The sequence below is a fragment of the Filicampus tigris genome, chromosome 6 (genome assembly GCF_054856515.1).
Source record: "Filicampus tigris isolate MCC_2025a chromosome 6, RoL_Ftig_1.0, whole genome shotgun sequence".
NCBI lineage: Eukaryota > Metazoa > Chordata > Actinopteri > Syngnathiformes > Syngnathidae > Filicampus > Filicampus tigris.
The window spans coordinates 17,153,602-17,176,666 of record NC_141222.1 but is presented as its reverse complement, the minus strand read 5'-3'; the positions used below and the strand labels follow the sequence as shown (position 1 = coordinate 17,176,666).

General features: G+C 40.4%; 1 protein-coding gene across 6 annotated transcripts in view; it reads right to left on the bottom strand.

Moving 5' to 3' along the window:
- LOC147146034 (uncharacterized) overlaps positions 1–12,768 on the bottom strand; it is an 85,857-nt gene extending 73,089 nt beyond the window's left edge. For 4 of the 6 annotated variants that reach the window (XR_015087192.1, XR_015087193.1, XR_015087195.1 and 1 more), the window contains exons 1-2: positions 12,655–12,768; positions 6,761–6,875 (exon numbers count right to left, since the gene is read on the bottom strand). Coding sequence is in view for 2 of the 6 variants with exons in the window: in XM_086033901.1 (XP_085890027.1) it covers positions 6,761–6,794 (34 nt within the window). In the remaining 4 variants the exon portion in view is untranslated. Of the gene's footprint in view, positions 1–2,508; positions 2,825–6,760; positions 6,876–9,680; positions 9,774–12,654 lie in introns of those variants that run through there. The other 2 variants (XM_086033902.1, XR_015087194.1) reach the window with 2 other exon arrangements.
- Positions 12,769–23,065: the final 10,297 nt, after the last annotated feature.

Below are 23,065 nucleotides of genomic sequence, written 5' to 3'. Positions count from 1 at the left end.
ACAACATAACAGTTTCCCACAGAACTTTAAGGGTTGAGACCTGACACAAAAAAAAGAACTAACAAAATAAACTTGTTTCTCAACTAACTAACAAGCAAACAAGCTTCTCCATTGTCCAATTCTAATCTTTTTTATATGATATATTTATGACATCATATTTTCTGGGATTTTCCTGTGCCTATGGGCCACCCTCCAACAAAATTAGATGAAAATAATTTATATTGATTTGGCAAAATTCGAACTATAACAAATGCACAAAAATACCTAACAACAATTAAAACAAGCTCATGCCTCATACTTGTCATAGAATGACACTCAGCCGATGTCATTTGATAAATAACTTACACTTGAATTTTGTCATTTCCATTCATGAAAAAAGGCTCTGAAATCTTATTAAAGGAATATAAAATGTGGACGTTCATGTATCTGAAATGATCAGAACAGATTGCTGTATGTTATCAGACAAGAATATATTTGTCTCAGTGAAGTAGCTTTTACAACCTGTCACCAGAGGCCATTTCTCTACATTACGTTCTTTGTAACTAAACAAGTCATGCAAATTCATCTCAAAACACAGAATGGAATATAATGAAACTACTGAAACACATAGGAAAAAAAACCTTTCGGAAGGCCAATTACTACCCAATTTCTGTTAAAGATCATTTTGATTGTTTCCTGGGTAATATTCTTGAAATTGGGGTGTTTCGTTTGCTGAAAATGAAATTCATCAAAATTATGAAATATGTCACTGTTGAATGAGTCTGTATAATATAAGAGTTTAACTTTTTGAATTGAAGTACTGAAACAAATGAATTTAAAACGAATTAATTGAAAGGCACCTGCGCTGTATTAATGTCCTGATCCCGAATTTCCTTTAAGTGCACTATTGGAACAAAATCCCCAACATTTTGCCTTCCACATTACCACCAGATGGTGCTTTTGTCCTTCACATGGTGCCCATGCAAAGCAGCAGTGCCATGAATGAAGTGATCAGGTATCAGGCCCATATGAGAAGATCCAGCGTGATGTTCCCGCACTCCTCGAGGTCCATTATTCATAAGGATGCCTGGCGGATGCTAATGAATTCTTTCTGCAATTATTAGCATTCTGTCAAATATTTAGCATTATAGTTTATTCATCCGACGCGCTGTAGCCTTTCGCTGTCGTGCGTGAATTATGCATACATCTGCTTTAATGGAGTGTGCGCATGACACTGGCAAACTCTCCAGTCAAAATATATACATTTCGATAGCATCCTTGTTAGCGCATTGAATGTAAAGCATTTGTTTTTCTGGTGTGTCGGGCGCACACAGAGAGCAAGGATCAAGGAAGAGCCGTAGAAATCGCCGCTTCTCTCAGTTGTGTGAGAGGCCCAGATTCACAGTGGTGGTGGTCTTTCACACCGACGTCATTAGCCTAAATGTCATTCTTACATTCTGAAATTTGATGACTTCTCCTAAAGTGACCCAAAATACACAAGAATGAAACATTTTCAGTTTGTGTACTCTGACACTCTTCCAGGTTACACTTGAGCTTTGTGTATTAAAATGTAATATAGATTTACCATTCTGTGTTCAATTTAAAAAAAATGGTGGTAATGGCGAGAATCTTTGAAACAGAACATGTACATGCCAAAAATGTATGTGTGTATATATATATATATATATATATATATATATATATATATATATATATGCGATTAATTTTTTTTAAACTATTTAATCGCAAAATTTTCTATGATTGATCGAGATTAATCGTATTTTTCCACAGCAATATTGTGTGAAGCTTGGAACCGATATTCACTGGAGTAAAATCTTGGAATTATTGTGGACTGTTCTAATAGCTTTCTTTGATCCTTGAATACGATTCTTTTCCTGTAAAATACAACAGTTGAACGATACACCAAAGACGTACAACTCATACGGTATTCGAATTTGGCTTTGCAAAGTGTGCAAATTATTTTGGATTTCTCCAATGAGCCTTCGAGCAACTTTTTAAAGTAAAACTATGTAAAAGTCCGTCTTTGCGACAGTGACTCTCCTCTAAATTTGTCTGCACAGTCAGCAGAGGTCAGCTGCATAAAAACAAACAAAAACAACTTTTTCTTTTCCCGAAAACATTGATTAAGGAATAATCCTCAATTTATTAATTACATGCTATATTACATTTTGAAAAGATCTGTTGTTCATAACTTGATACAATTATCGAGGATACATTTGGCCCTCCTCTAAATTCACCCAGAACACACTTAATTACGTGTGCAGGAAAATCATTTTTCTAGTGTATTTTACTACCATTTTTACTTTTAGTTAACTAAAAGTACCGTACTTCAATCAGTACATCTATTTTTACAGAGTTCAAAGCAAACATGGTGAAGCAGCGCTCAGATGTTATGCTGCACACAATTGACCAAGGATAAAGTTCAAGAAGCATTTAAAAAATTAATGTCACCGTACTTTCTTTTAGTAATGTTAGAAAGCTACTTATTTATTATTTACTGTATTTCTTTGCTTTGCTTTGCTTTTGAATGTCTTTGACTCTTTTGTTTGTAAATACTTGTTACTTAAATGTTGTCATTTTACGTTCTAATCGTAATTTTGGGAGGCTATCTTTTGTTTCTTTGCTTTTGAATCAAGGCCGTGTCTAGACAGGCAAATATGAGGGGCCAGCCACAAAACCTGAGGGGGCATTGCGCTCCAGCACCTTTTACCATGTTTAACTGACAAAACTGGGCTCATTTGCATACTGAAGGGTGATTGCAAGTTGGGTCTCAGCTTGCTGCAGACAGCTATCCCTCACAGCGGGACGGCAGCAGGCCGATACTCTGAACAGAGTGAAAATAGAGATGGAGTGGAGTCGAGAAACAACTTCATATATTTTATATTTGAGGGGGCAAGCAAGACATTAAGACAGTTGAAAGTGGAGCGGAGGAGAGAGGCATGAGATGATATATTTGGGGGGGATTTAGTTTGGTGGGGGCTCAACATTTATTTGCGGGGGGCAGACCACCTCTTGCCCCTCCCCCTGTTTTGAATGTCTTTTACTGTTTTGTTTGTGAATGCTTTTAAATGCACTTTTAATTGTGTGAAGCATATTGGGTTGCCTTGTGTGTGACATGTCCCATATAAATCAAGCTACCTTGCCCTTTACCAGTCTTTTATTTCTTTTTTTCCACACAAGTATCTGTACTTGTACTTAAGTACAGGGTGTGAGTACTTCTGCCATCTCGGTGCAAAATGCCATAGCTGCTACGCAAACAAATAGAATGTCGCTAGTAAAGCCCATCGCTGTAGCCCTTCACGCTCCCGCGCTCATTGCTAGGCCACCCTGGGGGAGTCATGTCCTTCACGGGACCTCCACCTCGAGCTGCCCTGTTAGCGCCTTTTGCTACCTGCCTTGATGAGCACAGGAACAAGGCACAAGGCAGGAGTCGTAAACTCAAATCATGCATGGCCACCATCTTCAGTGAGACAAACATGTTTCCAGGCACATTTCAGGGGATTATTTCCAGCCTTGTTGGGTGTCATTTGTTGTTGGGAGAGATAGGTGGCGCATTTGGAAACTTTTTGATAAATTTGGGATGATGATTGTATGAATTCGTGTCAAAAACTTGATTTTGCGAACAGAGCTTTTTGGTTCTTTCATTGCACAAACAAATCACGGCACCCAAAGACACGTCACATTTTCATGTTTCATCTTAAATCAGAGCAATGATTTCTGATGTTCGAAATTTGGATTAATGCAATACTGAGTTTTGACAACATTTCCTAATCACACAATCACACAATACAATTTACGGCACAAAAGATGCCGTTATCAAAGCATGATGAGTGGTCAATGGATTTTTGATGTGTTCAGTGAACTTAATATGTAATGTTTTGGGAATGTGGGAGGAAGATGGACTACGTGAGTCAGTCACAAGACTGGCAAGACCTGACTACCTGGAGTAAACTGTGCAAGCACTGGGAGAACATGCACACCAAATAGGAAGACCTAGAAGAAGAAGAAGAAGATTCCAATCAGGGACCTCTCGACTGCGCGGGAGACCTGCTAACCACTCCTTATTCACGTTCCCACCGACGTTGTTTAGGCTTTCGGGTAATCCTGGAAAATCAAGCCAAGCTGACCTAGCCTTCGGGTAAATTGTGTTCCCACCCTTTACAGTTAAGACACAATGCTAGGTGGCTACATGTTAGCATTACAAAAACGGACCACAGCTTGCAACTTTGGGAAACTCTGAAAACCATGTCAACTTTTGTCAAATGGGTCTTTCTCAAAATATGTTTAGCATTACGAATGCCGACTTGGTTTACGTCTTCAGAAAAAGGGACAATCTTTCCTAGGGGAAATTTGTGCACGTGCTTACTTTCACACGCCTCAGTGCTTGATGGCTACATGTTGGCATTACTAACACTAAACCATTCTCATGTGTTCCTTTCTATTTGATAGCATTATGAACGCCAGTCTGGTCTTTTCATATGACTAAACTCCAAAAGCCACACCAACTTAAATTTGCCAATCTAGCCTAATCAGAAATGTGTGTTCTCACCCTTATGCTTGGTGGCCACATATTAAAATTCCTAACTAACACCGAACAGCTTGCACCATTGGGAAACTTCAAGAGCCAAGTCAAATTTGTGTTCTTGTCCTTTACTTTTTGGTCACGATTGCTATGTTGCTACATGTTAGTATTACCACTGTAGATTGTCTGTTCCTGCACCTGCATGTTTGCGTTTTGTCACGAATAAACATTTTGGTTGGGAGAAATGAAATGCTTTGTGAACCCGGGCCTCAACTGAGCAAACAGCTGAGTTGCTAGCAGAGGCTCGGAGCCCTCTGCCCTCAGTCTGCTTCCCGGGAGGAGGTCACGGCTCACATAGCTGGCAGCATGGACCCCACCGGGGAGCGCTAATTACGGCAATAATGGAGCTGGATCGCAGGTCCTCGTGGGCCACATCTGCGTGTAGGCACAGATGCGTGCTAGCTACTGATGTGCATTTCGCCTGTTGTTCCAGATAATCTCAGAGCTGTACCCTGGACGCCACCGGATGACTTGGCTGGTTAGAGAGTGTTAAAAAGCAAGCCAGTGCTAGCTTGGCATGGCTAGCCCTTAATGAGCAGACGTTAGCGTAAACACACAGCAACGCTGTGGGGAAACAGGGAGGGTCGGGTCAGGGAAGTGATGTTAGCGGTAGGGTGGCTCGCAGACCGGAGCTGGGGGTTCCTGATTAGTGCACATAAATAATGCAGCGGGCCACGCTGGCGGGAGGAGCTGATTGGATGTGTGTGGTGTAGTGATGAGGGGGGACCTGTGTGAGGTTGTAGTTTTTAAGTCAATCAAAAAATTCTGACCAATACTACATTTTGTAAATAAATACAGGCAGCCTTGGGAAATTAACATTTAACTTTTCAACATTTGTCTGCTCCAGTACTTGCCATGCTTTCTTTATTATTATTATTATTTTTTAATATATTTTATTTTATTTGTTTAATGAATGTACAAGACTCATGTTCACTGTCATGAGTTGAGTTGAATGTTGGTACTTTGTGTTAATAAACCAAGCGAGGACAATGAACATTATTTTTTGAACATTTGGCTGTTCCTACTCCTTGTTATTTATTTTTCTAGATGAACAGTGAACACTCATATTTCCGCCAAGAATAGAGCTGACACTTGTTACTTTGTGCTATTAAATGAAGTTCCAATAACTTTGGTCATCTTGTTTTGCTAGTTTTTGGATGTTAAGCAAAGACTCTCAAAACTGTCATAAACAGAGCAGGCTGTTAGTAAACCAATAGCAGACAACTTTGGGGAAAAAAAAATTGATCAGAAGTTACTCCATGATTCCCTTCTGTAGCCTCTGGCATTAGCCTCACCTGTCCACTCCGAGAGGACATGACAGCGCCTCATGGATCATTAACACTTGTGTGGCTGCAGTCTACCATTGCAAGCGGCTCTTCTTGCACTAGGGATGCCGGTCTGCTAGAGAGACAGGGTTCGAAGGTCAAACCCATTACTGAGGATTGAGAGAGTGCCTGTTTTGGTGGGTGACACATGTCATGTGTTGCTATAGAAACACGCACTATGAACTCTGGCCCCCATGAACTCCAGCGGAGACTGGAGGACTGAGGGGCAGTGGGACTCTGGGTTTGGTGGTGGTTACTGTGAGGCGCCATTGAAGCACTCAATTAATTAGCACAAGAGCAGTTAATGCGTGAGGAGAAAATAATTCAAAACATGGACTATTATGCAACACACGCCCAGTCAGTTGTCATCACTGTTCTCCTTCACAGCAAACAATGGCAAGAAAAAGTTAGGGAAAATGCATCGCGCCCCCCCCCCCCCCAAAATGAGGTAGCGTTAGAAAAAGTTATACACTGATACCTGCTTCGCAGATCAACACAAACATTGTTGGAGATGAAGGATGCAAAAAAAAGGCTCAAGGGCCCAAGCCTCAAATTGAACAGGAAGTCAGTCATTTTGGTTTGAAGCGGCTATTTTGGGCAAGAATTCCAAGGCTTGTACTTGGACAAAGTACCACTCCTAAAGGTTCCAATAAGAAGCAGGTATCCTAGACAGAAGGTGTGAAACTTCTTTCTGCCGAGGCTAATTAATGTAAATGAAGGGATCACGAGGAGGAACATCGAGGGATCATGACAACTGATGCCTGGAAGGTGATCTGCCCCCCGTGATTGACATGGAATTGGGTGGACATGTCTATCACAACAGAATGCATGAAAATGTTTCAAGGATACATACCTGAAATGAAAGCCAGTTGGTTTGAGGCAGCCATTTGGAGGTATTACAGGACTCATACTTTGAGGAGTCCTTAAGAGGAATTCATCCAATTAAGCCCTGACAGGAACCAGGTGATCTAAGACAGAAGAACAACAAAAAAAAGACACTAAATTACAAAGCTTTTTGGCATCTAAAGACTATTTAACCAATTTCCAACAAACTTCAATATGGAACAAGAGAAAACTGTGACATTCATGACAAACCCAAATCAAATTTTAAATCCACAACTGAGGTCTGCGCCCTCAAGCTAGAGAGTGCTAGAGGGCCCAGACCTCCGCTGAGGCCAAAATGTCACTTAAGTCTTTTTTTTTTCATTTTGGCAGGATCCGAACAGATAAATGAATAAATAAACACAGGTGGAGGCCAGTACTCTCTTGAGTGGTCTAGTCTAAATATAGTTTTGCTTACAACAAGTTCAATCGTGTTAACTTCATACGTGTCAACGTAACTATTTTTCTGTTCTTCATCCAATCCGAAATTCTGGTTATATGTCACCATAAACCTAACCCAACTCCCTGACAGGGGTTGGAACAAGTACTGGCAGGAGACCAATGGAATGTAAGGACGTAAGCGCTTTAAAAGCATGAGGACGGAGAGGGTTGGAGGACGATTATTTTTATGAATAAGGATGAAGGGACAAGGACGGAAGGGTACCCAGGCCGCGGACAGAGGACGGACCGCAAAAAAAGGGTAAAGTGCCCATCTCTGCAGGATTGTACCTTTGGTAACAATGTGATTCTGGTCATTCACAGGATTCTGGTTAAGGTAAGCAAAACTTTACTATTTTCATCCAATTGGTTCAGATAATGGATGAATGACTGGATGGATTTTTCACCTGTTGGACCTTTTTTTTCTGGATTGATGATAGATGGACTGGCGGACCTTTGATGTTTACTGATGGAAGTGCGGTTAAAACAACATGACGGACTGACTGACAGACGGTTACAGTTTGGAACGGCTTTCAAAATAGACAGATTGACAGATGATCAGGCTGCTGACGAATGACGATATATTTTGCCCATCTCTGCAAAATATATGTATTTCAGTTTTATGTATCTGCGATTGGCTGGCAACCAGTTCAGGGTTTCACCCACCTACTGCCCGATGATTGCTGCGATAGGCTCCAGCACGCCCGTGACCCTTGTGAGGATAAGCGGTAAAGGTAATGGATGGATGGATGGAGTTTTATGTATGTAGAATCCAATTTATCAAATTCTTCCCCTAGATGTAGTGGTAGCTCGTGGAGTGGCAACATAGTTCCGATCTTGCCTTTATGGTATTGACTGACCTTGGATAACCGAGTCAGAATACCCAAGGTACCCTGTTATATTTTTGAGCAACAAACCAACTAAGCATTAAACAATGTTAGTAATTGCCAACCAAAAACTCATATCACACACCCACACCGTCTTCTGTGTGGGCACACACAGCTGAGAGTCAAGTCCAGATGAGGGCATGCATCTGTAACCGAGAGCGAATCCATATTACATGTGTAGTGCTCTGTCTGTCTGGGTCCTGGCCATCAATTATGAATAGAAATATACAGGCTGCACAAGGCAGAGGCCCCGGTGTCAAGGCACTTGTAAAGGATTTCGTAAAAGTGGCGACAGACACAGGTTTTTGTCATTCACATGCAAGCCAGGTGGACTTAAGAGACAACACAGAAGGTTCTCACGATTCTGTACATGATCTACGCCCCGGGAAACTTTCTGTTGCTTTTGTTTCAACTGCTCCCCTGTTGTGTCCGTCTTAAATCGGACATTGACATATACTGCATGGACACCAGAGGTGGGACTACGTGAGATGAGATTTTTTTGCACGACCATGACTCCAGTATTCATTCAAAGAAACAACATACAGCAGGGAAGAATTTTCAGCGCCGTCCCTCAGGGAAATGTAATAGATCCTTTCATTTTCTATAAAGATTTTAGGTATTGCTTGTGGCGGCACGGTGGGCGACTGGTTAGCACGTCTGCCTCACATTTCAGAAGTCGTGGGTTTGATCCCGGCTCCGGCCTCCCTATGTGGAGTTTGCATGCTCTCCCCGTGCCTGCGTGGGTTTTCTCCGCGTACTACGGTTTCCTCCCACATTCCAAAAACATGCATGGTAAGTTGATTGAACACTCTAAATTGCCCTTAAGTGTGATTGTGTGTGTGTGATTGTTTGTCTCTGTGTGCCCTAGGATTGGCTGGCAACCAGTTCGGGGTGTACCCCGCCTACTGCCCGAAAACAACTGGGATAGGCTCCAGCACGCCCGCGACCCTTGTGAGGATAAGCGGGATGGATAATGGATGGATGGAGGTATTGCTTGTCCCTTAAATATAATTCAAAATAGATAACGGATTTTGAGTAGCAGTTCTCAAGGAAATATGCTCAATCCATTCATTTATGATCAAAGCTGAACCAAACTTTCTCACAGTGCAAAATCGTGGAATATCAAGACCAAAATAATGTAACCATCTTTCTTTTATTTTTATTTTCACTTTCATGGGTAGAATCTCCACTTGTGCCAATACATTATTCCATAAACAGTCAGTCGCATACGAGGTTTTGCGTGACAATAACGCCAACATCCATCCAAAGCAATAGCAATAATTTAGAAAAGGATTTGCAGTTCATCAGAGAAATTAACTAGACTCACTCATTCTCTATATAAGTTACACACCATATTTGTCTTTAATCGCACTCAACCTGCATGAAACCCGTATCCTAGTGAGCGGCGAACAAATGCGAGTGTCTTTGAAGGCAGCGGAAAAAAAACCCCTCCGTTGCCAACAGTCAGAAATGTCCGCCCCTCAATGGGATGGGGTCTTAAGGTCCTTGCAGCAGTGTCAGTGATGTCACAAAAACAGACAGAATTCCCACGGATACAGTACATACCAACACCTTGCAGAAACTGCACATTTTATTCTCTTTCTGTTGTTTCTTCCTGTTGGTGGAATCTTCACTTGTCCCAATGCTTCTGTCCATACACTGAGAATCACATAAATAATTTCCATGATGGCTTCAACGTTCGTCCAAGGTGACAACAATCGGTCAGGAAGAATTTTGAGCAGAGTTGCACATGGAACTGTAAAAGAGCCTTTCATTTTCTATAAAGGTTGAACCAAAAATCCCTACACACAATATTACACAAATATTGAATGTAAGTCAAAAAGCATTATGGCCTCATGATCATCTGCATAAATGGAAAAAAAAAATCACTCCAATATTTTATAGGTCTTCCCAGAAGGTTGTCGGAAAATCCATTTTTTGTTCCATTTTTAGTGGAATTTCCACTCGTCACAATACATAGCCTATAGTGTGGCTTGCAAATATGATTTTACACGATGATGGTTCGCACATCCATCTAAAGTAATAACAATCAATCAACAATAATTTCTGAGTGGAGTTTCTCATGGAACTGTACTTGATCCATTAATTTTCTAGAAAAGTGGAGCTCCGTCTTAAAAATATAGTAAGAATATCAGCATGCTCAAGGATCTTGCAACAGTGGCTACATTTACATGGACAAAACCTCTTTAATCTGATCAGAGTTCGGATTAAAATTCTGATCAGATGCATAGTTTTCATGGACACGAAAAATTGTTATCTGATTAGGAGTTGTGTGTTCATGCATCACACTTTTGATCAGAACAAATTTTGACGTGCGTTGACCAAATATACCGGAAGTAGTAGTAGAGAAGAAGAAGCCATAGCGAATTCCGTGTCAACAAAACATCGCTCCGTCCATTTCTACTTTAAACGTTAGCATTATTTTGCATATTTTTCCCATTTGTGCTGTTGCATGAAGTTAACACTTCCTAATGGAGCTGCAAATGTACCAGCTCAGTTGTGCGCCCACCATGTTTTTCGCTTGCTTTGCTTCTTCTAGCTTCCAGGAATAACAGAAACGCATATACTGACGTCACAGACATGCGGGGTAAGGACGGTTTGTTCCGAAAAAGTGTTTTCATGCGTGTCGTTTGGATTAACAAACGACATAAACGACCTCTCTCATTTGGAATAAAATCTTGATCGTGTCAGAATATTCCGAATGGGGTGTGTACATGAAGCATTTTTATTCCAATCATCCATTTAATACGAATATACCTGTACGTGTCCATGTAAACGTAGCCAGTTTCACAAATGTTCTGCTGGATAAACTGGAAAAAACTGCACAGGTACAAACTTTGTAAAAGCACCACTTTTTCTTCCAGCTTCAATATCAAAAGATGACACGGTCCAATCAGGAGGGGCCTGCTAGCAATGATAAAACTAACAACTAAACACAGAGACACGATTTACCTGGTTGTTTAATTTCACAACCACAACTATTTATATACAATCCATCAAAAGTCATTTATTTATAATACTTCCCTTTTAACAATGCCCATACCGCACATCATGCCATTTTGTTCCAACAAAACAACAACAGCATCAAACGTGCCTTGTAGACAAGTCATTAATCAAAACAGTGAACCACCCGGTTGCCCGAGAAGAAAAATAAAACACCAGAAAAAATTAAACAAAACACTCCACCTTTGAGCGTGTTTATGTACAAAACACTCGAGCCGAGCTACACAGCACGTGTCGCCAGCGAAAAACAAATTTGCAATTCTCCTTGTCTTATTCCCAAAGCACCCCGGTGTACGACACCAGGGGCCCCCGCCGGAGTCAGAACAAACAGCGACTAAGATGTTTAAAAAGCCCTCTGCTGTCTTAACATACCTGTACTGCTGAATACCAATAGGCTGTTCTTACGGTAAGAGGACGTGGAAGAAGGGAGGGGGGGGGGGGGGGGGTTATGGTGACAAGCAGCTAGTGGGGGGAACGATAACTCCTCCGGGTTTCCTCAAGGGCAAAAATGCGCTTAAATGGAAAAAAAAAAAGGCTCTGTGTGGCGTTGTGTAAAAATGTGTGCGTGTGAGTGTGTGTGTTGCGAGCACTGTGATAAGCGGCAAGGCCCCACAAGTGAGACGTATCCCACTGATTTCTAAAAGGTCACTGTCATTATTGTTGCCTGGCAACCGGCCATGGGAAGCCATAGATGTACAGTAACTCTGTGTGATTGTGTGTGCGCATGTGTGTGTGTGCGTGTGTTAAGATTTGTAATTAAACATTTGAGAAATTTGTGATGAATGGGGAATTAAACCCCAACGTTTTCAAAGCAAGAACACAGTGGAATATGTGCAACTGTACTCTAGTCACAGGAACATGCAGCTATTTGGAGATAGTCTTACACAGTAGCCTCTATCTTTCACGTGCAAATTTTCTTTCTACTCTCCTGAGACAACTCTTTCCTTTGTTTCCTCTGGTCCATGTTGAATGCGGTACACACCACATTACCAAACAGCACAGGTACTACTTTTCACCCTTTAATTAGGCCGACTGACGTACAAGTTTGAAGACAGCACTGATGCTAATTAGAGCAGTGGTCATTAACTTGTTTGCTGCCACAGACCGGTTCATACAAGTCTATACCGTTCGCCGTCCGGCCCCGTAACTATTCTCCGTCAGCGAGGGGGGTGCGGGGTATGCGCGCGGTGCCTAATATATCTATTTGTTTTAATCATTTGCAGAGCTGGGCACTTGACTCTTTTTTGGCCGTCCGGCCGCGACCCTCCACCCTTGACCTGGTACCCTTCTGGCTGCGATGACCCGGCCGTATTCATAAACATTGTCGGCCCCGCGCCGTTCTGACCAACGCCCCCCCCCCCCCCCCCCCCCCCCCCCACAAAAAAAAGGCGTGCATGATGGCTCCGCGGCAGAGATGCTAACGGAACAGGTTTATTTAAAGACAATTAGCTGGCTAACTTACTATTTAAACCCGCTGTGGACACGCTTCAAACGCGCCACTTACTCACGTACTTACCCAGCTGCGTGTACTAACTTCCATTGCGAGCCCTGGGTTTGGTTTTGTCGTATTGTATAATTATTTGGGTCCAACAGACGACAAGTCTGCAAGCATTCAACGAGTTACTTATTTTCAACACTTCCCCTCCTTCACACTTCCCGGCCTTCAAAATAAAAGCAGCCCGGTGGTTGTGGACCCCTGAATTAGAGGACACACCTTAGTCGAACATGTCCCTATATGGTCACATTATTTTCAATCTTTTCTAGTGGTACCGTCATTTTTGTCCAGCCCTGTTTTTTTTGTTTGTTTGTTTGTTTGTTAAAATAATCACATTCAACCACAATCCCAGTCACTATGGAAAGAGTTCCCCCATCCCAGTAAAAAAAGTGGTATGACCCAACCATAATAATGTAATTGTTTTGCACTTTAAGTCACCTTTCTAACCATTCTCTCGCACCAGGATTGAACAAAAATGGTACGGTCTTGGCACCAGGATGTAAGTACAAGGTAAGCCCAGATTTCCGTGACGACGCCCCCGAGAGGAGGTGCAGTGCGGTGTTAAAGCCGCACCTCAGCATGTACACAAGCGCGTTGATGTCTGAGTCATGTCCTATTTGTGGAGCGTGATGGATTTCCCCCCCTCGCTCGCCCGCCTCAGCTCAGCGGGGAGAAGGCCGGGGCCTGATAAGGTGATTTATCTGCCGCCTTCCCGCTCGCTGTAATGGATGACACATCCACCTGAATGCTGAAACTTCATCATCTCAGCCCTTACACACCTGCACCCCACCTACCTCCACCCCGCTCCCGCAGAGGGAGAAATGAAAGAGTCATATAAGAAAATCTAACACATGCAAACTTTTTTTCCCTTAACATAAAAATGACAAAGAATGTGAAAACACAATTAAGTTAAATAAATCCTTAATTTGATATTAACACATCAATCAATGAGTGAACAAACAAGAAACTTGATATGAATATTATATTTCCTCCAAATCACCATCAATGAATGACCAATGACGCAAATATTGCTATCAAGTGTGCGAACGTACTAAAATAAAAAGTTTGTTAAATTGCAATAAATGATCATACCTTATTTAATTTCATTATGGTGATTGTATTGTATTTCAATGATTAACATTGCATCATTAATTATCCAGTTTATTTAATTAGCTTTTAAGTTCATTGCATTTCAGTTCATTATTTAATGATAAATGTCGTACCCTCATTGTGCGGATTTGTGACCTAAATGTTTTTTTATTTCATTTTATGTCTGTTTGTGTAAATATATGTATGTGTGTTGTACAGTGTGTCTGCATGTATGTATGTATTTAAGTATTCAAGGGTACAATTGTATGTTATTTATTGATAGTCATTTTAAAATGTAATGTTGCATCATCACTGTGTGAACTAATAGTTAATTAATAGTATTTTTTTCCCATCCATGGAGTCATCTTAATTTAAATTTTAGATTTTAAATTTTTATTTTATCTTTTTTAAATTGTAATGATCAATACTGCACTGTGCATTTGTCAATTTTCACCTACATCGATTCTTTTAATTCATTACTTATGTGCATGCTTTTATTCAGTCACTTTGTCTTTTATGTATCACTTAAATTTACTCATTGTTATTATATTTATGTATTCATTATTGTGTTTGTTCAGTTAATGTTTTATTTGTGTTTATTTTATGGCTCAATGTTATATGCTGTAATCTACATTTATGTATTTATTTATTTATTTATTATTCAAGTATTTTGTAATATTTTTTTTCACAGCAACATTCCTAAATTTCTATTTTATTACAGTAGTTCGTGTTGCTTAAATGTCACATTAAAAGCATCAAAACACGCCAGTGAGCAACTTTTTTGACAGCCAAGACACTTTTTATTTCATTTTGGGTCATCTCACATATCAATCCATCAAAAATGCTATGGACCGCACCCAATTTGCATGCGGCGTTTTCATGATTCAAATGAAATCAAGTCAAAACAATCAACTGGCAATTGGAGCGTATCCTCAGCTGTTTCTGATTTTATTATTATTATCATTTTATTTTATTTTATTTTTTTACAGCGCAGAGAGAATATCAATTAACCTCGTTTCTATGCTTCAACGCCTCGGGCCGCGGCCAATGTTTTAACTGGGGAGTGATTGAAGAAGGAGGGAGCAAGAGGAGAGAGAGGCGATCAATATCAGATCAAAGTGTGATAGCTCACCTCACTGCAGAGAGAGACACTGTTGTTTACCGGCCATTGTCAAGAGGAGTTATCATCCTAAATAAAAGATAAAAATAATAATACATCACAGCCATTGCTGCCCTTAGTGGCGTCTTGGCTTGCAGTGTAGCCTTTCTGTCTTTGAATCTTCTTGTGGAAAAAGTTCTGCGTTTCGCTTGCGAGATGATGCGGGAGCGAGAAAAGTAACAACGGCGATGATATTATGTGTCGATAAAAAAAAGCGGAATACAAGTAAGACCAGAAAGGAAAATGCTGTCCAAACAAAAGCCGTCACCTTTTACAGCTGAAAAACAACTGAAAACATAACAGAGGTCAGACCGATTAATCTGCCTTTCAACGAAGAGGCTGTATTGACACTCCCAGTTAAAGTTTACAGTCAAATTAAACCTAAAATGAAGAAAAAAAAATCACATTTTGCGTTTAAAATAACCACATAACTTGGCCATGGGAAAATTTGCTAGCTTAATGCTAACACACAATGCAAAGACACATTGGCGAATGAAAGAAGCGTCAGTGTTGCGGTGTTATAATACTTTAAGCAACAGATATTTGAACTCAAACAATGGAGCAACAAACATGTAGACAGATTAAAATTCTTACACGCATATGTTATTTTTCCTCTGTGAAGAACAACTAAAATGACTGTGGCCTACTGAGGAGTGACCTTGTCCATATAGATCCATAGCTACGTGTAAATGATGTTGCCCCCAGCACAACAGCCATGTGAGAAATAAGACAAAAATAGTTCATTTATTTACATACTGTATGTTTTTAATCAAGCACAATATTAGAAAGTGCTATTTTTCTCATTAAAAACACAGTACACGTGACCTTTTGGAGAGGGCTGCAATGGATTAAAGCCCAAATTAAATGAGTTCTCCACTGAATAAAACCAAAACATTTTAGGATTGTCTTCTTTGTTTATATTAAAAAAATAAATAGATAAAGTGAGGAGCAAGTGACTATATTGATTTTTCCTTGTGTAATTAATGGTGTAATTATAAATAAAAATCCAACATTACAAGACTACAATGACTTTTTGTATTTTGGATTGAAACACAAAAAAAGTAACAAAAAAATCTGTAATTACCCCCCCACCCCACAAAAAAAAAAAAAAAAGGGAAAAAAAATAGAATTTTTGGGGGGATTTTGGTTGAAAGATAGCTGGTTGAGGTGACTTCTCTGCACTTTGAATAAATATAGTAAAATCACCCAACTGTCCACCATTGGGACCAGTATGATGATGATTATCAATCAATTTAACTTTGAAGTTCCAGGATAAGCACATCTGGACATTGAATCTCCTCCGTTCTTGTATCTGTGTGTGACTGAGGTAACATCTGGCTGAGTGACATTGACCCATGACACCAAGCTCTTCCACATCCTCCGAACTGTAAAAAGCATGTCTGGAACTCGGGCAGGTTGGTGTGGGGTGGGAGCGGGGGCGGTGGTGGGTAGAGTGAAATGGAAGAGAGGAAGAGGAGGAAGGATGTTATGCTGAGTGTCCATAGAGGAAAAGCCAAAGTGCTAAGATTAGGGAATGATTCAGGGTGGTTGTTTCAACTTTGTCGTTGCCATCCATCCTTCAATTTAACTCGTCACATTTGCTTTCCGCGAACAGGACTTGGAGAGACCGCCAGAACCGAGCAGACGGGCGGGACCGGGCCGTGATTGAGCAAACAAGCGCCCAATCAATGATGCGCCCGAGCGTGTAACACGTGCCAGTCAAAAGCGATTATGTTCAAACGGCCCTCTTTCACTTCCACTTCACTGCTCCGAGCACCAGGCTGCGAGAAGCCAGTGGCCAGAGGATGGCCACACGGCAATTTCCCGCCACCCCACCCCCCCATGTGCCAAGTCACGTCAAGGAGACTCTATCAATAAGGGGTGTCACAAAGGTTCCAGGACTGGTGCCACTAAAGATGCGCACTAAAAAATGCTTGGTTATTTTACCAACCCACTAACTGCGCAGCTGACGATTTTGAGCAGATTGGTTTACTTTTACCTAAGGTCGGGTTAATTATATTGACCTAGCATATTAGGTTGAAGATTGGATTTGGGAATGCTGAAGTGCTGAAACCGGTCAGTGTACTGAAGGAGAAGTAAATTTAATGTAAAATTCTAAGAAAATGTTGGCAGCTAAAAAATGTGTATTACTTTTTAACCACAGCTGTACTGATAACCTGGTAACTCATTTCTTCGTAGCTTTAATTAACTCATCCTAATGGGTAGATTTTACCCCTTGTTGGATGAAAATTTGGACGTACTGTGATCAAATCCTCAACCCAATGCACTGGTTATAAACATCCCAGCACAGCACGCTCGCTTTTGGACCCGGCGCTGGTTTAGCTATTTCACCCAATTTGGGTTACTTTGACCCAGCAGTTTGAAGAGTGTATATTTCAAATCCAAAAGTCCAATGCACTTTTCCGGCTTTCTTTTCCAAGTCTTCACGCATTCCTTGAATAGTCTAAAAACAGTTGGGTCAAAAAGGACCGATCCATTACTTGGCTCAATTTGACCCAATTTTGTGGGATGTTTTGCATTAAAAAATGTCTTTTTGTACAAAACAGCAACAAACAAACTTTTCCCCCATTTTTTACAAACTGGCCTCAAAGATCCAAAACTTGTTCAATATACATAAAAGGCCCATTTCTCTCAAATATCGTTCACAAATGTGCCAAAATCTGATCTGTGATTGTGATCACTTCTCCTTTGCTGAGATAATCCACAGGCGTGGCAAGATGCTGATTAGACAACATGATTATTCCACAGGTGTGCCCCAGGTGATTTTGCGAATGCCGAAGCGCGAACGTGCTGTACCTGCACGAAAACAGCCACCCTCCGGTACACACAAACACCGGAAACACACACACAGATGCACATACGCACAAGAGGCAGGCTGCGAGCGCGCCGGGTTTCTGTGTAGCGCGCCACATGCGAATGAGGCTAAAAGAAGTGAAACGCGGGCTTTGAGTCAAAGACAAGCTCGGGGCGTGCTGCGGGCGGCGAGCGCACTCCAGTTGGCAAGCAAAGGCGCCTTCTGTCCACAGCTTCCACTCCGCATCTAATGGCACCTTTTCTTTTTGGAGGTTGCCTCCCAGACCATTTGTTCATGTGTCAAGTCACCAGTTCTCCTTCCACATTTCTTCATCAATTGAAACCAATTCCATCTTCAAAATATTCACCTGATTCAAACCGTCTTAGGAAAAATTGTATTCTCAAAACTCCCAAACAAATAGATAGTTTACATATTCATATCTTCCTTCCACATTTCTCGACTAATTCCAAACATTCTGTCGCGCATTCACAATCTCAGTTCTTTCCACGGCATTTTAATTTTCACTTTTCAGAATTCAAACGGAATTTTTAAAGAAATTACATTGCCTTTGTTTTCATTGTCAACATAATAAAAAGAACACAATAAAAATAGAAGAAATACAAATTAAAATAATAATAATTATTATGATATTATTATATAAGATATATTGATGTTCTACTCCTTCCATATTTCTCTACTGATCCAAACCATTCCAACTTTTAACATATTGAGAAAATTCAGGACATCAAAAACTCCCAGACCTCATTCAGAACATCTCAGGACTATTTTACATATTCTAAGAATTCCCACATTCCATACTTTTCACAGTGAAATTCCCAAATTTTTCACAATAAAACTCTAAAGTTTAAAAAATACTGTACGTATTTACCACATCCATCCTCATTTATTAAATGATTCAAATCATTCCAACTTGAAAATATTAAATTTATTTATGACATCTTGGGAACTATTTCCACCCACCAAATTTCCCAATTTTTTCCCCAAAAGACTGCAAATTAAGGTATATTTCAGATGATTTCCTACTCCGTCAACATCTCTTGATGGATTCAAACCATTCCAACTTCAAACTATTCAGCTCATTCAAGACATTTTTGGAATGATTCCTGTTCACAAAATTCACTAAATTTTCAAAACAAAACTCTCAGAGAGATTTTTTTGTAAATATATATATTATATTTTTTATGACAATCCCTCATTCGCCTTTGACGATTTTTGACCGATTCTGACCGACCATTCCAACAAGTCTCACTTTCTACATTTCAGCAATGCAATTAATTCCACATCATTTCAGTTCAGCGCCACGTGTTCAATATTCCCACACAATTTCAACAGAAGCTGCATTCTACAGTTGATTATTAATATTATTATTATTAGCGTCATCGTTGCCTCTCTTTTTCCTGTCACAGTGAGAGAGATTGTTTTTTTCCGTTCCTTCCGAGGAAACTTCTTTTGTTTCTGTTCAGAGTTTTGAGAAAAGGGGCTGCTGCTCAGCGCTGATGCCTTGGAGACTGGGGAGGCACCCCCCCCCCCCACACCCTTTTTTTCTTTTTTAGAAGGAGTTTTATGTATTCTTTATGATGTGATATACAGCCCGGGAGAGAGAACATTGGGTAACAACATACCCACGCCAGTTTTCATTCCAGGCGTGATGTGAGGGAAGAAAATAATACAAGACGACGACGAGAGTGTCCGTCTGTCGGTACCTGAGTGTTTCTCTTAAAGCGTAGCCTAGGTCGCGGTATTCCATTGTTATTATTATGATTTTTTTTTATTTTTTATTTTTTTACCAAACAGTTAATGCAGAAATGATCATTGTGGAAACAAGAGGAGCTGATAATACAATATTTTGCCAAGCAATAGCACGACAGCGATAATACTGCAGAAAAATTTGCAAGATTTCCATGTACTGAAACCTGTCGAAAATGGTTTGCTGGTTAAAATAAGTAAAACAAAACACAATTGGATGGATGGATAGATTAGACAGAGATAGAGAGACAGAGAGCGAGAGAGAGAGAGAGAGAGAGATTTATATTCATTCAAAAAATTGTCAGCGATTGAATGTTTATTATTTGAAATGTATACATTTTTAAATGTTCATTGTGGTACTTGAATTGATTTCTTTTCCGTTCATTTAACAATTAATTTTACATTTTTGTAAATATAATTTAAAATATTATTAGTTTCTTTTTACTGACTTTTGTTGTATTCATAAACATTGTAATCAACTGATTTTTTTTTCATGAACCTCAAATTGTCATTATTCCTTTCATTATTTTGCATGTTTTCTTATTTGTTCGTTTCTACATAATACAGTGAAAACCAGCCAACAGGATCATGGGGCTCATCTATTTTCAAAAGAATGACAATAATATGGGTGATTGATGACAGGCCTGGCAACATGTTGAGCTCACTTTAAATTTTTTATCAGAACTATATCAAAACAGATTTGTTCCTCATAAAACAATTAACCCTAAGACACTTCGAATTGTGCATATGGGCACCAGTTAGAAGGCAAAAGAAGTGGTAGCGATCTTTCAGGCAGACCTTCTAACAAGTGATTATAGCCAACACTCCGCAGTACCTCGTCTCCCGCCTTCTTTTCACCCTCGGGGAGGGCGACAAGAGAGCGGCGAGCTGGCAACATTCACGTGTGTGTCTGTGTGTGTGTGTGTGTGTGTGTGTGTGTGTGTGTGTGTGTGCATGTACCCTGCCTGCTTCAGCATATTGTGCCCCTCCAACACAAAAAGATGATTAGGGGGGATTTTCTCCGGGGCTGAACAGCATGCCTTTTAGATCCAGACAGCTGGTAAAAGATGTTCAAGAAGAAAGAGACATTATACACTTGAAGGAAATAGAATAAATACCCCCTCCCAAAAAAAGAACAGTCTGCCAAGGCTATGGAAGCAGCTATCCGACATATTCCAATGAGAAAAACAATGTAATAATTCCGGAGTCCAAGCTGTGGTTCACATTAAACAGCGTAAAGTGAATTCAGAGATTTGTTTCTAAATACATTATGCATTTTTGAAGATTTTTTTGCATAGCCTGAGAACTATGTAGTACTTGGCTGTGAAGAAATAACGGTACATTTTTTTTACCAGTGTTATGGGTGTGACTATGTGGCACCCAGTGCACTTGGGCGTCGGGCATCCCTCCCTATATAAGAACTTGAGCGCCTTTGTTCACAAAAGTGGTTAACTGGTGCACTTCTGTGTTACTTTGTTATTTTTATTAGTCATAAGCCTGTTAGCTCGCAAGATAGCCGGAAAGTTCATGACAACCTGGTGGGATGTATTCCTGACACTGGAGGCTTTAGGCAGATACATTTTCATGGCTTAAACATGGTATTCTGATGAAAATATTGCATTTGTGGAATATAAATTAAGCAGAAAAATCCACCTTTTTTTTTAATCGATCTCAGGGTGCGGCCATTTTGCCGTGTACTGCCTCTAGCTGTCGACTGAAAATTAGGGCTCAGATGACCACCACGTCACTCCTGTTTTCTGGGTTTGGTCTTGTGACATTCTCAAGCAGAGTTCTTAGGCACTGTAATGTCATTTTCAGTCGACAGCAAATGGCAGCACAAGGTGAAATGGCTAAGGGATAAAAATGTGTGGATTTTACTGCTTAAAATATGTTTCACAAACGCAACATTAGTCAGAATAAGGTGATAGACTGGACTAGCGGAGGCACATAGAATATATGATTGTAAAGAACATGTTTTAATTCACTTCCTCTTTAACAAAAACAAAATGTGGTCCCTCTGCCCGTACCTCAGTTAGCAGCTAGCACGAGAAGCTAATGTAGTGGTCTACATCTTAATTCAATCTGGTCAAACTCAGATGCCCGATCGCCGGTTGCGGAGTATCCAAATCAAAGTCCCTTTCTTCACAAAAATTTTTTTTAAAAAGGAGGTGCAAGTGTCCCAAAATTTAAAATGTAACAGTGCTAAACCCCCACATGAAGATTGGTGATCATGACACAGAAACAATCAAAAGTGATTAGACGTCTTTTCTGCTTTCGATGCAAGTTCATCCTTATGCTAGCTGAAAGGAGGTCTAGTGAGCTGGACTCTTAAAGGCAGGGTGAAGGTGCTACTCCCTTTTTCGGAGGTGAAACGCACACATCGACTCCAATCAAAATAAACTCCTGCCCCAATATTAAAACCCCGTCTCGGAGCTCATATGAAGCCCGCCAACAATATCTATGTATTCCTTTATGCAATATGCCTTTAATAAACATAGTGTCAGAGGGAAACCAAATCACGGATGGCTGAGAGCATGTAAAAAAATCAATTAAAACGAAGTCACCGAGCTGGCTGCCCAATTGTCTGTGGCACTTATTTGATATAATATGGTTAATACCACTGGCTGGCTAAATTAACACAATTTCGTCATCGCGTGTGTGTGCCTATTTGTGTGTGTGTGAGTATGAGGGGGAGGGCACTTGGCTCCAAGGGGGCCTCTGGGAGTGAGATTAATACAACACTTGAAGTCAACAATAGAGCTGACCATAGAAGAGCTCAGATGTACGCCAAATCTACCAATAGCGGATTTGCAGCCTTCTTGAATCACAAAAAGAGCCTCATTTTAATGATCCAAAATGGGTTTAATGAACTGTAAATTGACGGGAGCTTTTGCCAAACAGGAAATAACAGAGAATAAGGAGGAGGATTTAAAGTAAAAGCCCTAGAAATGGTCGGCATTTCCCTGAAAATGTTATCTTAAATGCTAAATGGCTGACATCCTGTTTGTTCTTAGGCAAAAAGCAAAATGGCAGATTTGCAGTGTTTTTTTTCAGACATGGGTTCAAGAGACTTTTTTATGGGTCCTGCCATGATAAACATAGATCGGTGAAATTGGTGTCAGGCAATAAATCATTTTCACTTTCTGAAGGTGGGTTAGTGAATCAAATCTGGTGGTCCCCTAAACATGTGGATGGATAACTTTCTTTCTTTTTGGGCTTGGATTCTCTGGACTTTTTCGCATGCTCTGTCATGATGATCCTGTCTACCAAATTTCATACCTGTAGATTGTGACACTGGTGTCGGGGAACACATTTTATTTATTACTTAGCGAGTCGGTACTGGGTGTCGCGACTGGGGGAAAATTACAAACATGTAGAGTTCGAGCCCAAAATGTCGAGCTTTGTGTTCATTTTCAAGCATGGGCCCTTAACATGTCTACACAGTTTCATGTCGATCATTGAAATTAGTGTTGGGGGGCATTTTTTTTACTTTCCAGGCACACTAGCAGGTCTGTTCTCCTAAACGTACATGGGTGTCACAGAATTTTGCAGAGATTGATGAACCAGGAAATAGGGTACTACTGTTTTGTTCACTTTCCAAG